Below are 16,092 nucleotides of genomic sequence, written 5' to 3'. Positions count from 1 at the left end.
CAAAAGTCATAGATACTATGTGCGAGTATCGCATGAAACGAACAGCTATTAAGAGAACTGCAGCAATATTACAAATCAAATAACAAAACACACTCGTCTGTGACGTGGAAATTCTAAAATCTAAAATCTAGAATATTCCTTACCTTTTTTCGCAGATTATAAAATATCTTATTCATACTATCTTGCATCGATAAATCACCGTTCATAGTGACACTTTCAAATCGCCTATCGTTTCTCAATGGATACGAGAATTTCCGTTTATTACTTTAAAAACAACCCGTCCATTACGTTTCTCTTAAAAAATTCTTTCAACTCCGTTGAAAACCGAGCATCAAACAAGAGACAAACGATTTGTTGCCATGGAAATGTTTGGTTCACACATAAGCAACGCACAAATATAATGATAGAATAGCTGAGTGTGTGTACTGTATAGTAAGATGGATGCAACATGGAAATAGAAAGAGAACACCATGTATAGATACTTCCTGTCCTTGTTTAATCAGGCATGCACACTAGTGGACACTGACGCTGCTCGTATACCCCTGTTACATATTTCCTGTACAAGTGCGCGTCATTAGACAAGGACGGAACATCCTCTCTCTACTTCTCTATCGCGTTTTTAGTTCGCTCACGCGCTCTGTATTTATATCTATTACATTTCCACCATAAGCAGCGGCCGTGCAGTGACTTACAAAAGTTCCGAACGGTTCCATCCTGGGCGGACGGTTAATTGCGTTCGGTACTTCGAGGCAGGAAGGTGAGTACAGAATCGCTCCTCTTAGTACTCTTATTAGAAGTGTTATCATCGAATATAAGTTTTTTCAATAAATTCTTATTGTTTTACAATCTTTCTAGAATACAATGACGTCAGCAATCGATCATTTTCGCGAATTTATTGTAAATTAATTGGGGGAATATCTGGAGTTCTTTATCGGTTTCGACTGTAAAATCAGCAACTATTCGAATTTTTCATTCATAATTGTGACGTTTTCGACTCTTCCGTTGCCAAGACCCTCTTGAGAGATTTTTGGCACGTTCCATCACCCTTGTTAAACGAGTGCACATTGGTGGATATATTGATTTTAAAAACCAATACGTGAACGAGGTTTATTATCTCACTGGGACAAAGAAATCCGTTTTATTCGCGAATTTTCCGTGTTTCTTCTTAATTTTCGTGAGTGTCTGGCGCGGAGCATTATTTGAATGAACTTTTCATCGTTCAGATTATATTTCGTTTAAAAAGATTGAAATTGATGTCGAGAAGAAATGAAACAAGGTGCTCGGGCATTCCATCGTTTCCCGGGGAAAGAGAAATATGAAAAAAACGGTCGTTCTTCCTTCTGCCATTTTCGTCCATTACCAAAATGGTATGACCCAAATGTCCCGGGTCATGAATCAATCAAGCGAATTTTGAATAATTTTTGAATAATATCCAGTTAATAATTTGTGAAACAAATTAATTTCATTTTATCGTTGGAAACAAATTAGTTGGATTTTTCTTTCTTTAGCAGTTTTCGCCGGAGTTGACCTGACGTGCTACTTCAGTTTCCATCTTCGCTTCTCGAAACTTCCAACGTCCTTGGTGTTGGAGTCTCCTTGCCCAGGTGAGTACATAGCTTCTAGATACTCGTCGCTGTTCATCCTTACGAGCCTCTCGAGCTTTAGTTGTCAATTGTTATCGTTAAAGGAAGAGAAGCTCGCGACAGATGTTATCGAACAAATCGTTTGTTCTCGAAAAGTTCGAACTTGTTCGTTGCGTTTGAATATATATGGACGGACTCCATTTTTCATGACATCTTCATGATTTGTCATGTCGTGAGTATAGCTTCTGACTACCATATGTTTGTGATTTATGTGAAATTTGACCACTATACCGTGATAGAAAAATATTTCCAATGAATTATAAATATTTTACATTGTGAATTATAAATATTTGTTACAAATTATATCGTACTTGAGGTGAAAATGAACCATATATCTGCTTATGGAATACGAGGTAGTAAATCATTCGAAACATAATAACGATTAATTAAGCACATATACAATAACGTTTACGAATGAATATTGCGAATTATTGTATGGCTTTAATGCGGTATTTAATGTTTTGATTGCGGTCTTTGAAATGGTATCATAGGTGCTGATATAATATCGCGCGAAAAAGGAAAGACCAGTGGTTAATATTGCAGGTGCACCAGTGCGTTGCGCTCGTCGGGGGTGGTTTTGACGCCGGTGCCGAGGAGAGACGCAGAACGTGTTGGATCGACCCGCGAACGTAGCCCGTGCTCATACTGCGACAGAGTTCGTTTCAGTTAGGCTCAGTCGCTGTTTGTCCGTCGACAGCGTATAGTCGCGTCGGCCTACGATTCCTTTTTTCTTCTTGTTTCTTGCGAACTCTCTCGCAACAGCCGTTCTATACGTACGCCGCCAGTATATCGCGTGATCATCGTTCCCGTTGCTTCCCTTACCCTCTCACGTCCCTCGAAGAAGACCTCCCTTGGTTTTTTCCTTGTTTGGAGGGAATTCATCGCTCGGACACATGGACTGCGAAGCACGAGGGTTGATCGAGGCATCAGCGTGATGTACTTTTCAGGTTTCATATTTTCTCTATGATACTTTCTAAGGAGAATTTGGAAGATATACATTTTTAGGAAATAAAGGTTTTTATGGAGTCATCGATAGGTTAGAATTTAATTAACTCTCTTATAACAGGTATTCCAATTTTTTAATATATAAATTTAGTTTCCTCTATGGTGTTAGAGAACATAACGCGGGCATTTTATGATATAACGAATATATTCGTATATATTTTAGTTTATTCATTCGTCAAATTTCCCTAGTAGGCCGGCCTGCAGCTCACATGCAGCACTTAGTAAAAATTTGTTTTGTTAGAGGTTGGCCATTCTTCTTGCTATAAAAATATCGTGAAGTCATATCATATGATAAAGCATCTTCTGAAAGCTAGATGCTCGATAACGAGCCTAATGATTCTCGGTAGTTTGTAATGAGGTGGTATAGTGATAGGTGCGTAAGGAACTACTCTTGGTGTTTTTAACGAATAACAGTTTATTAGAACTAATCAACAATCAGAGTTAACAATTAACGGTCAACAATAACATTTAACGGACAACAGGTAACAACTAACAAATAACGATAGACACCGAGATGTCGTTCGTCGCGTTGCTATCGAAAAGGGACCGAGGAGTTACACTTCTAATGACGCAAGCCAGACTGACTCTGCTTTTTGTTTTTCTTCGCGCAGACCTTCCCTTCGTAGCCCATCGATATCCCCACTCGCGTGCATTCATAAGATGTGTCGCCTGTGCTGGCACGAGTATGCTCTTCCGAGAATTCGGCGGAAAGAGTGTGAGGATATCGATGACAGATTGGGCACATCGGTGTTGCGCTTTGGTGGCGTCGCGCTTTGTATCTGGAGCCGTTGAAAAGTTGCGTGGCCTGTGCCGCCACAGTAATGTCAAGCTTTGAATTGGCGAGATCGCTCTGCTGTCAAAACGCCGTCCAGCGGCGACCACATTCTTTAACCACGTTCAAGGGGTATATCACGCTACAGAAACCATCAAAGGGTTTGCAAGTTAGTTGCCTTTTAGAAGTGGGGCAGTTGGTTGTTACATGTAATCCGTAGTTGCTGGCTGTTCTCCTTAGTCACCATACATCATAGAGACGACAGTTATAGTCGCCAGTTGTCCTTTCTAATGGTTGCTTGTTGTCGCTAGTTAGTTCTCGTTATCGTTATGTATTCCATCAATCACGCGAAATTTAACGTATGGGAATTTATTCTTCTTTATTCTTTCTGTAGGGAGATTTTTTAAGACGAGGAAAATATAGAATATTTTAAGACGACGGTAAGATTTGAATTTAAGTAACTGTTTTATGATACAACAAAGTGGAAAAACGATTTAATTTTATAAAGTTTAAGGTAATTTTTTAAAAAACTTCGAATTTAAAAGATTCAAATAGATATCTTAAACGTAATTAAACCCTCCATATCGTAAGAAATTAAATGAAACTGCGCAACAAAGTTAATACATTTAATGTATTATTTTAAACATTTATTTAAAAACATTTATTTAAAATTGAAGTGTAGGCGTTGACGCGCGCGCGCCATTCGAAGCATTTGTCAGTTCGTTACATCTGCGGTAAAAGTTGTAACTACGAAGAAGCTTAACATATGGTGCGTCTCAAGACGACAGTAAAAAGTATTAAGAGATTTTTCGAGATTTTTTCTTTTAAGTTTCCAAGTACTTTTTCTATTTAACTTCTTTTTTTTGCATTTTCTAACAATATTCGATAAATAGAGACGAAATATGACAGTTCTTAGTTCGGAGATTTATTGGTTCGAAAGTTACTATATATATATATATATATATATATATGTCGGATCAGGATTCGAATTTTGGGCGCGCGACGACTCTTCATGTGGACTAGCCATCGTTTCACAAAGCCGAGATTTTATTTACACGTATATACAGGTCTATCACTAAGCTTAACAAATAATAAGTACAACTAATAATAAGTCTAACAAACACTAAGCCTAATGAATAATACGATCTACGAATAATTAAATTAAATAATACTATTAGCAATGTTTGAGTTCAAACGAATCCACGGTCACCGGGATAACTCCTTACTAAGCGAAACTAACTTAGACGCAAATGCGATCCTCGAAAACGCTCGATGTATCACTCTCCAAGGCAATCGCAAGAATGCCAGCCTCGTGGAGATTTTTCTCCCTGTACGATTGCATTTTGTTTTCTATACTCGTTTGGAAGCATCGAGAAGGTTCCAAACGCCGTTGCTAGGCACACTCGTTGGAAGCATCGAGAAAGTTCCAAACGCCGTTGCTAGGCAGTTTCCGCCTGGAGTTTTGATTACTAAATACAATGTATGTCCCATTGCATCGGCACCTCCGAGGCAACATCACACGTGGCTCGGCCCGCTCTCGAGGCCGCATGCCGCCACAACCACATTTCTCGGAAAACACGTACAACCACTCCAGACCTCCGTTAGATAAAACATCCATCCCGTGACCGTGGCTACGTTCAGCGACCGATTGTCACCTCGAACCCAATCTCGCTTATTACAAATCTTAAACAATTACAACTATAATAAAATCTAGGCTAAGGTACTAGAGGATGTTCCCAAAATTTCCAAGGAAGGGCTTCGGCTTTCCTTTCATCTCCGACATATATATATATATATATATATATATATATATATATATATATATATATATATATAATAATTCTATATTGAAGAAAATATGAAATTAACATGATATATACATTACTACATATGTAATTTCGACCAATTGCGGGGAGACGTAATCGCGAGGAGAGACGTCAACGGGGGTCGTAAATCCCCGTTACGACTGTAGCAGTCGACACCACGAATTGATCGATCCCCTGATTTCCGTTGAGATAATAAGGGGTGATTGAGTTTGTATAACCCTGTGATTCACAGAGTTATAAATTATATATGTCCAACACTTAGACTACACTGATGCCGAAATAAATAGTTAACAACCTGTCGCACGACGATGCGATAGATATGTGCGCTAGAGCAGGGCTCTTATACTGGAAATTAGTGTATTAATGGACTTAGCACTATGATGTATTTAGGAGAGAAGATGTATGTTCGACCACACCGAGAACCGACAAAGATTTGCGGGAAGTATGCGACTCTCGCGCTATGTGCAGACTGCCGCGTTAGGCGTTAGTTTTTAGACTGACTGTCGCTCTTTTTTTAATACGGAAGAAAAGTTCGGTGTGGGTGTGCCCCTGTGCCTAAAGAACGCGGATTCGTTGTTCCCAATTTCGTTAGGAAAAGTGAGGGTAACGAACCGAGGTGTCGATTGGTCATGACCTGCATTACTGCTCGAAGGGATGAGTAGGAAGTCTCCTACCATCGTGGTGGATAGATGACTGTGTGCGTGAGAAAACCTAGCTTGTTTTATTACAGGGCTATTCGGATTTTCCTCATGGGTGCATACCCGCTTTCTCCGTGTTTTAAGTGCGACTAATAAACCCAAGGACCTCTCTAAAAAACCAGATGTGCGTCGAAAATACTTTTAGGCTGAAGAAATTCTTCAGGACAAACGGATTGACGACACATGGCGAAACAATACAGGAAAGTGAAAGTTATGGTGGGCCCTTAGGTTTATTGAGGGTCGAAGTGACGTTACGCAGGTCGGTTGTTGTCCGGTCGCGCGGGCTGGCGTGCAGATGTTTTAGGCGGCGTAACAACATAAGTTATATATAAAATATGTATATTATACCCTTGCCTACTGACTGATATGAATTTCTTTCGGTCTCGAATGCGTTAAAAGAGAGCGCAAAGAAGTCGAAATTACTTATTGTAATTAGTAAAACGACCTGAGAGGCAGACAGATACAAGAAAGAAGGAATATTATATTAGCGGCATTATCATGTTTTTGCTCTCTTTAAGTCTTTCATCGAGACAGACAATCTACAGGTATTAATCGACCAATTTCTCCAAGCTGATAACTTCGAATTGATGTTTATATATAAGAAGTGTTATGTGTTAATCTGTCTAAATGTTTAAAAGGTGTTATAAATTAAATGTTGTTAAACGATACGTAATTGCCTTTTGATCGTAAATTTTACTATCAAGGGGTCTTTTATGTATGCGTAATCATTGTGAATTATAACAATTTATGTGATCGATATTAAAGGTGTTTAAAAGCATGTATTTTTTTCTATATTATTATTCTCCTATATTATTATCCTATATTATTATAGCATTCCTATATTATTATAATATCCAATTACATGTTGATACACAGGATATACAGATTATTATTTATAACGTTTTGGTTTTTTTAATTGAGTCATTCATTTAGTACAAATGATAAGAAATTAGTAATAATTCACAAAGAAAGAATATGGTAGTAGAAATATTATAAAAAAACATTTTCTGTTTTAGTGTAGAGTTACTCCTTCTTACAGACAGTGTCGTACAAATCTGTACGTCTCTGAGAAACTGTAGGTATCTGAGCCCTTACTTCCTCAACAACTTTTAGATCTGATAGAAAAAAAGAAACATACGAAGTAATAAGTAATGCTTACTAATAAATTCAACAAATACAGAGGAAGATGGCTAAATCGATAAATTAACGAGGCTAAAAATTAATTACATCATGGATCTCTCGCTTTTAATTTTAAGCTGTAAATTACAGATATCGGTGACTGCCATATTCTCTTGAGTTTCCAAATCGTAAAGAATCTTTCCCCATGGATTGGTCAACTGTGTATGTCCCCATGCGACGTAACTTGCTTAACGAACACGAGCCGGTGATATGCAGGCAACGTATAATTGATTATCATTCGCTCTGGAACGCTGAAGTAATGACCAGTGCAATGGTCCAGTGGTCATATTGAATGCCGCTGGATATATCAGCATTTGGCAACCTAACCCAGAGAAGCAGGAAATATGAAGCCACCGAATACCAATTAACTTCGTAGTTGCACGGTTCACATTCCATCATTTCTGAATATGCGAGGACAGTCCTCTTATTGTGCTTTTAATTCTTTTATTTGTTTCATTTTCAGCAAATATACTGGTTTTTTAAATTAAGCTTCTTTTTATACAGAGTTACAGATTATATTAATTTTATATAGAATATATTTAAGAAAGATATTTAATTTTTTGCTAGTTAAGTATTGATCGATTAAGTTACTGTATCTTTGTTCCGATAAATGCGTGCCATTCCCTCGAATCTAATATCATAGCAAATGCCAATACCTATTTTGTAGCCCTTCACATCGAACGTCGTTAGGGAGTTACCAGGACTGAGTGAATCACTCTCTCGAAAAGTAATCTTATTAGGAATGTCGATGTCGAATAGATGTACCTAATAACATAAAAATGTGGTCGCTAATTCTATTGCTGCAACTTTTGTAATTTAATATCAAAGTTACCAACTCCTAAACTTTAATTATTTTTTATTTAATAACTGACAGCGTTTTTATCACTTTCTTTTATTAAAAAATCTTATCATTTAATAATGTTTAAAAAGGAGAAAAAATAAGTATTTTCGTATGTGAAAAATTTATACAACAACAAACACATTACAACAAAAATGGGCGTTTCCCGTATCATAACGTATTTTATAAACCGTAAATTATAGAATTGGTTATAGTATACGTATGTACATATGTATATTCCTAAATTATTCCTAGATAGAGTCACTTTCTTCACCCCAATATTTTCAAATTCAAAGCCATAAAGGAATATATTACTTACCTTTCGGTGTTTTGCTATCAAAGTTCCATCGGGACCCCAAATAGTACAGGTATTGTACAATTTATCGCCCTCTATTTCAGGCATCGTACCACCAACTACATAGATGTTGTTTTCTTTAGCTGCGTTCGATGAAGCAACGCTCGTTTCACCATCAGGAATACTCTCGGCGTATTTTGGAAAGTACTCTGCATTGCAATATTTCAATTAATGAAAAATAACTGTCTTTTGTTCCAACCATAAATTAAATTGAAATGTTTGTCAGTTTTTTATTTTCTAAATTATCAAAATAACTAAGTTTTATATTTCGACTTAATTAAATATGCAATTACTTAGCTAATAGTATATATAATAAATTGTTTCTACAGGTTCAAAATGAAAAATGAATATTTAGAAATATTTAATTACGACAATGCTATTTGTGTTAGCATCAGTGGCTTGTTACTCAACGACTTTGCTAGTACTTTTTGAAACATAAAGTTAGTTTTCAATTAACACTTATACTAGAGGCGGAATTATAAATGCAAAATAATTGATAATACTAATTTATAAGTACCTAATTATTAGTATGTTAAAAAATATATTTATACAAAAATCACGATAATCATGAAAATGGGGAAATCCTATATTCTCGAATCAATTCACAATTTATTTTGTATATTAATTAGATTCCGCGCTCATCAGTACGTACTCACTGGCGACATCGAGAAAATGTATCGGCAATTTCTCGTACGACCAGAGGATCGGAAATATCAAAGGATATTATGGCGCAGCGCGAGTGGAGAAACAGAAACATATGAGCTTAACACCGTAATATTCTTATCATAGAAATAGAAGCAGTCCTCAATTCCCGCCCGCTAACTCCTATCTCCACCGATCCAAATGATCTCCTAGCCCTCACTCATTTTAAATTAAATTATTATTATTAAATTATAATTAAATTATTAATATAACAATTAAAATTTTATATTTTCACGTGAGTTTCTTTAGATAATTATTATCAACATGATGACTAACTCTTACGGATTAATACGTGTCTGTAGGGCAATCCGGTGGACTTGATCGGCTTTTTACTTCGAAAGTTGAGTAATCGGTGTCGCTTTCTTACGCATCTTTGAACTGTATAAATGTTTTAAAATTGTTTGATCCAGAATGTACCACACCGGACAATCAAGAAGGCAGGTGCCTTGACTACAGAAAATGTAAACCTCTGCAAGAAATATGGCAGATAACAGTACCGTACAGCCACCGATTTTTATAGACGATCAGTGTGCAGATACCAGGGCAATGTTACGATCGTTTGCTGTCCGAACGATCCAAACAAAGAGAAGAGAGAAATTTTAATAAAAACTGTGTATAAGTATAAGGCTTTGCGACCACCATACTGTGGTTTTAGCAACGTCTCTCATACCAGGGTGGTCGATGGTAAACCAGCTGAACTTGGTACGTTTTATGTCTTTCTTTCCGATTAATAATAAGCCATTTACTGCAAAGAATGAACTTTAAAGGCATTAAACAGCACATCAATGTACATTTCAATTACACTAAATAATAATGCTATGATTCTATCAGTAGTAACTTTACTTATTAACTTGAATTATTTCTTTCTTTTACTTCATGTTAGGAAGAGTATCTTTTTGCTTGAAATAAAAAATTGATATAGGAGTAATAATATGGATAGAGATCAAAAACTGTTAGGGCAGAAATTACACGTTTGAACTTTATAGTTCAGTATAGTTCAAATAGAAATTATATAGAATTATTTAATAATTTGTATTCCACTGGAATAAAAATTTAATTTCTGTCTTCATCAAATCTCTATTTCAGAGTATTTGTACGTATGTACTTATCGTCTGCTGTATGATCGAATATCGAATAGGTAATAATCGTTGTTACTCATTATGTGAGAAAAAATTATGTATATTCACAACTATGACTATTGCATTTTAGGCGCTTGGCCATGGATCGCTGCATTAGGTTTTCGTAATCCCCGAAACCCAGACAAACCACTATGGAAGTGCGGAGGTTCCCTGATATCGGCTAGGCATGTTTTGACCGCAGCACATTGTGCACATATGGATGGAATAGAAAACATACACAATCATAATATTGCCATTCTTAGATTGGTGGAGGAGGTGCCATTTTCGAGTAAGTCCTCAAATATATATATATATATATATATATATATATATTATATATATATATATATATTTATATATATATATATTTATATATATATATATATAAATATATATATATATATATATATATATATATATATATGCTATTGAGTATTACTGAAGTATCATATCCTGAAATTTCTTACTGTACACATATATTGTGTCATAAAGCGTGTACATTTCTTTCTCATACTTTTGGTCATTCGTTTCCTGCATTTTCATTTATTTTTTTATTTTTCAGGGTACGTATATCCCATTTGTACGAAAGAGCCCCTACGAAAGAGCAACTTCGTCGGCTATAACCCCCTTGTTGCTGGATGGGGAGCATTAAGATATAGTAAGTGATATCAATTTTATAATAAAATTAAACAGTTCCAGTCTTAAATATCTTTCTTATTTTCTTCGTAGGACGACCACGACGTAATGCATTAATGGAAGTACAAATGCCAGTGATTAAGAACGCCGAATGCAAAATAGCTTATTCCAAATTTCCTAATGCACCTGATATCACTGATGGTATAATATGCGCCGAACATGCTCAGGGTGGAGAGGATTCTTGTACGGTAATTAAGTTATAGAGTTACTACAAACTATACGGTATCTGAAGACACGTCAATTCGAATTAACATCAAATCGACGTCTTAAACATTAGAAATAATAGATAAACACAATTTAATAGTCTTGCCCACTTCTCACACCTCATTATGGTATTTAATCTAATTTCCTTCTAATCTTAGTTTTGCTCAAAATACATATAACATGTACATTATAAATTGGAGTATTTCAATACACAAATCAATAGAAGATTATTACTGTATATAAGTATAATTTCAATACAATTCGATCGATATATTTCAGTATCTTTGATTAAAAATTTAACGATCCTTTCAGGCTGACCGCGGCGGACCACTGCTGATACAACATGAATGAACCTCGTATTTAATAGGTATTGTGTCTTATGCTTATAAGTGCGACACAGCTGGGTATCCCAGCGTTTACACTAGGGTCACATCGTACCTTGACTTCATTCTCCAAGCGATGCAATAATATGATATTACTGTTCCATAAATATCATTGTGTAAAAAACGTAAAGTTGGATTTTCTTATTGTGGAGATAAGAAACAGCTCAAATTTACATTGTTTTGTACGTTACAAATTATAGGCTTAAAATGTACGAAATGTAACTTTGAAACGACACTAATTTTTTACGCACGATAAACCTCCACGACTTAGGTATGTAAAGATGATAAACGTATATTAATTCTATTAATTTGGTAATAATAAACCAACTTTCTGAGAAGTTCTGTAAATTTCGTTTCTGTTGTATCAAGAGAATAATGGAATATTCCACTTAGATCGTATACTTCTTGTATGTACATACAAAATTTTCCGGCTAATCTAAAACACTTCATAAGATAGAGAGCTTCTGGAAATTCGGACACAGAGAGTACATGAAATACAAGATAAGTCTCGTGTCTTTCAAAATTATTTTTTATTCGCTAAAAACGTCCTGTGTACTCATGCAATCACATGCAACCTCGAAACTTCACTTATTTTTTATCACTTTCCAATTCAATACACTGTTTCTGCATTTTTGACTATATGTAAGAGAAATTTCCATTCAGCCAAAGGTGTACTTACAGATTATAGATTCCTATATGACTCTCGGTAAAAATTTATCCGCACTCCAGATAGTTAAAACTTCTGTCGACCGTATTGATCCATCTGCACTCTTCGTATGACGTCAATATCTGTTCAGTGCTGCTGCGTAGGTTTCATTGTGTTACGTCAATTCGTTTGTGACCGTTGCGCGAGTAATGGCGCTTTGCAATGGTGATTTGCAGGAAAACAGTGCAGGATGCTGTGATTCGTTTCTTGTGGTCGGAGGTTATGTTTGATGCCTATATTTATCAAAGATTTAATGCACATTATGGAGAAAGTGTTTTGTCACGAAGTGTGTTTGAATGGGCACAAAAGTTCAAAGAATATCGCACAAGTGTTACGAAAAAACAGCTGGACGCCCGTCCACATCCATGATGACAACATTGAACGTGCTCATGAACTTATGCTCTATGGAATAGACGAGTGAAGCTTGATAATGTGGCAAATCATTTGCAAATCAGCCACGGGTCTGCTTATGCAATAGTGCACGACAGATTTGGGTTTTAAAAAGTTTGTGCGAGATGGATGCCGAAAAAGCTGATGAAAAGGTGAAGACGACGATGCATTCGTGGTTCGCAGCTCAGCCCAAAACATTTTTTAATGAGAAAATACGAAGGTCTTTCAGCAAATGGACAAAGTGTATACAGAAATTGAGTGATTATGTCAAAAAATGATGTATGTCTTTTTTGACAATTGCTTAAAATAAATTCTACACCGACAGAGCGGGTAACTTTTTACTCACCCTCGTAAGACACTTAAATTTCCAATCTATTATGATGAATAAAAGAGCTTATACTATTAAATCTAATTGTATTTTGTTGCATGAGAGTACACGTGTATGTGATGTACATTACCTTTATATCCCCTTGAACGCTTCAATATTGCGCGTATATACTATATTTTGTACAGCTTCTATAAAATTTTGTATGTTTGTTTAGGCTGTTAATCTAGAGGCTGGAGTACAAGGAAGTGGCACAATGATGTGGGCTGATGACATTTATAATTATCAAGGAATCACCCCTACATTCGCTCAGGTATATATCGTTGACTATAATGTATTTAACATATATGATTGTTAGAATATTAATAATTAATTTTTAATTCTATCAGAATTTTAATGAAACTGTCCCTTGGGAAGGAAGAACTGATACCTTGATATCACGGTTTGTACATCCTATATGTACGACAAATTTTAGAACATTATATAACGAAGAACCAGATGGTCGTGGCCATGTGATGTGAATAAAAGGACTTGAATTTGATGATATTTTTATAATGTTAGATAACATAACTAAGTATCTTCACAGTAAGATAGGATGACATGGTTTACATGATCTTAATGTTGTTCACTTGAGTGATGATATTATAAGGAAAAGTGTAATATCACAGGTAGGATGATTCATAATTTAGAACTACTAACTCATGTATGTATTAAAAATTATAGAAATATATTAAATTTTATAGGATATTTATGTTTACTAACCAGTAATTCAGAGATTGGTATTCATGGTTACTATAACGAGGCTGTAGAAACGCACCCTTTCTTCTTTGCAAATGGTCCTGTATTTATGTCTAAGCCGAAACTGGAACCTCTGAATAATTTAGATTTATTCTTGTCATTTTCTAAAATACTTATCTACAGTATACCATAAGGAATGATACCGTATCACACCTAATCAAGTGCCTTAAGAAACATCAACAGGATATCACAGTAATCCCTTATCGACTGATATGTAAGTAAAAGTTATGTGTCATTGTTATACACAGTTATGTGTTAGTGCTATACACAGTTATTTATCATTTTCTATTAATTCAGTTGTAGCCACTACAATATCTATGACACTGGTAGTAATTATAAGAACAATAATGATGTTCTATAAGAGGAAATGATGATTAGGAGCAAAAAGTTACAGGTAAGTCAAAGTATATGTTATTTGCCATTTGAAAAGAAAGTTACTAACTTAGAATTTTTTGATAAATAATAATTGTGCAAAATATATTGGATTTCAAATTTGTCAAAAATTGAAATTTAAGAAGCATTGTAATAATATAACATTAATATTTTGATTTTTCAGGAGATATCATGCGGTGGATGGATAATATGTAAAAAATATTAAGCAGTATATGAATTTTCATATTGCGTAGAGATAACAAAATGAATTTTAAAAAATGTCGACATGGTAATAAGAAATAGCATCATGACAAAGAATATATAACCACAGTTTCATTTTTTATAAATAAAAATTTGTTGTTCCAGATTTTGAAATATAGTGAAACGTTTAATTAGTATCTTAATATCTTCAAATAATTATTATTTTAGAATCAATTGTAATTGTATCATACGTACTTTTGAATTCGTGCAAGAACATATGTAATTTTGAAGTAGTTATTATTAGGAAATTGTTAGACGCGAACAGTATGCGAAAAGTTAGTATGCAGTGTAATAATTATCAATCAAAACACAAGAATTAAATTCTTGAGGAAAAAATTTCCGGAATTTCTTATTTACATGATTATAAAGAAATCCATAATAAAAAGGAGCTGCTTTCTAATACTTCTCTTCCTTATAATGCCTACGTTAATAATAACGAGGTTCGACTTTTTGTTTTTAGAGGGATACTGGAAAATTTGAAAGTACAGTACCATTGGGAAGAAAATCACGATATTGAAAACGATATTTGCAAGTAAATTTCCAAAAAATCTGTTTTCAAATTTTCGCTTTCTATTTCACATTAAAAGAAAGGGCTGCCTTCTTTTTCTGCAAGACAAAACAAACATTCTGAATCTCGTATCAATGAATGATGTCAATAAGTTATTTTTCTTTTCAGATTGAACAATATTTCAGATTTATTCATAATTTCATACTACGCGAAGAATAGACTTTCATAGGTATATAAAGGAAATATTAAGTATAGGAAAACTCTTTTTCGTTGTAGGTGACATATGCTTCACGGTTGAACACATGTATTTTTGAACACATATAAATGAAAAAGTACTCTTATGGAGAAAAAGAATTGATACCTTCGATTGACATTAGATAATCTATATAAACTTATGAACAATCACTATCAGTTTGTATTTTAGGTGCACACGCAGATTTGTTGGAGTTCTTATAAAATGTACTTCCTGTACGAACGTTTTATTCTTTCAATTTTTACGATACTATGTCTCATATAATAACTATATGGATTAAACGTAATATAAATGATCCGAAAATAGACTCGAACGACATTAATTGTCTTTCTATTTATACCAATATCGAAAATACAAGTAAAGCTGGAGCAATAGTATGCAAGAATGGACTATTTATTATTTTAAACCAAATCATAGCATATTCAGAATGCACAGTATTATCATGAAATGTAAATGAATCAGTTGTAAACGAACGATTTTACTGTAAAATCATTGCCTCCTTTTTTTCATCTGAAATATAGCAGCAATGAGTACATTCTTTTAATATATAATAAAACGAGATATCTTTATAAAGTTACATATGTCATCACTGGTAACTGTTATCTCGTATGACACCAAATATACCGTTAGTATGGAATGATATTTTTATGAAGATATACTTTAATGATAGATTTTATGAATGAAACGTTATATAAGAAAAATTATCTCTTGTTATTCTATGAAGTGTAGTAGCTAATGAAGATTAATTTTACGAAGTATTAGAGCAAAAGAGAATTAAAAAATTAAAAAGATCTAAATAAGATTGTTCGTGTGGCTTAATTATCTCAATTCTGGTACACCACTTGTTACATTCTAACTAATTAGCGCTAAACAATAACTTGCAAATATTAAAGATATTAACACCTTAATATTAACACCTAAAGGTTTTCAGGAAATTTTATAATATTTGATTATTGTATATCTAGTCATTGATTGATAAAATTTCTTGTATAAGCATAGATCGAGGTTGACGTCATACGCAGATTGCATATCATTGACAGGTATCGTTTTAATTTATTTT

General features: G+C 34.4%; 2 protein-coding genes across 2 annotated transcripts; one reads left to right on the top strand and one right to left on the bottom strand.

Moving 5' to 3' along the window:
* Nucleotides 1-673: 673 nt before the first annotated feature.
* LOC117165274 (venom serine protease Bi-VSP-like) lies at nucleotides 674-15,354 on the top strand. The gene is made up of 13 exons (XM_076626798.1): nucleotides 674-757; nucleotides 1,512-1,604; nucleotides 9,429-9,720; nucleotides 10,105-10,156; nucleotides 10,228-10,412; nucleotides 10,629-10,794; nucleotides 10,866-11,020; nucleotides 11,349-11,403; nucleotides 13,058-13,153; nucleotides 13,230-13,508; nucleotides 13,584-13,852; nucleotides 13,936-14,032; nucleotides 14,195-15,354. Exons 3-8 carry the CDS (start codon nucleotides 9,700-9,702, stop codon nucleotides 11,385-11,387), a joined length of 618 nt encoding a protein of 205 aa, XP_076482913.1. The 5' UTR covers nucleotides 674-757; nucleotides 1,512-1,604; nucleotides 9,429-9,699; the 3' UTR covers nucleotides 11,388-11,403; nucleotides 13,058-13,153; nucleotides 13,230-13,508; nucleotides 13,584-13,852; nucleotides 13,936-14,032; nucleotides 14,195-15,354.
* LOC143303629 (omega-amidase NIT2-like) lies at nucleotides 7,164-12,212 on the bottom strand. Its single transcript, XM_076624664.1, has 4 exons — nucleotides 12,099-12,212; nucleotides 8,281-8,465; nucleotides 7,780-7,888; nucleotides 7,164-7,445 (listed from the first exon to the last, which is right to left on the bottom strand). The coding sequence occupies exons 2-4, from the start codon at nucleotides 8,362-8,364 to the stop codon at nucleotides 7,312-7,314; spliced, it is 327 nt and encodes a 108-aa protein (XP_076480779.1). The 5' UTR covers nucleotides 8,365-8,465; nucleotides 12,099-12,212; the 3' UTR covers nucleotides 7,164-7,311.
* Nucleotides 15,355-16,092: the final 738 nt, after the last annotated feature.

This window comes from Bombus vancouverensis, chromosome 2 (genome assembly GCF_051014615.1).
Source record: "Bombus vancouverensis nearcticus chromosome 2, iyBomVanc1_principal, whole genome shotgun sequence".
Taxonomy (NCBI): Eukaryota; Metazoa; Arthropoda; class Insecta; order Hymenoptera; family Apidae; genus Bombus; species Bombus vancouverensis.
This window is presented reverse-complemented; position numbering and strand designations above follow the sequence as displayed.

Coding starts and splice junctions, on each gene's coding strand:
- LOC117165274 (XM_076626798.1), top strand. CDS start 9,700: ATGGTAAACCAGCTGAACTTG. Junction 9,721..10,104: donor TGGTAAACCAGCTGAACTTG/GTACGTTTTATG, acceptor TCTCTATTTCAG/AGTATTTGTACGTATGTACT. Junction 10,157..10,227: donor TATGATCGAATATCGAATAG/GTAATAATCGTT, acceptor ATTGCATTTTAG/GCGCTTGGCCATGGATCGCT.
- LOC143303629 (XM_076624664.1), bottom strand. CDS start 8,364: ATGCCTGAAATAGAGGGCGATAAATTGTACAATACCTGTACTATTTGG. Junction 7,889..8,280: donor TGATAGCAAAACACCGAAAG/GTAAGTAATATA, acceptor TTATGTTATTAG/GTACATCTATTCGACATCGA. Junction 7,446..7,779: donor TGTGAAGGGCTACAAAATAG/GTATTGGCATTT, acceptor TCTCTGGGTTAG/GTTGCCAAATGCTGATATAT.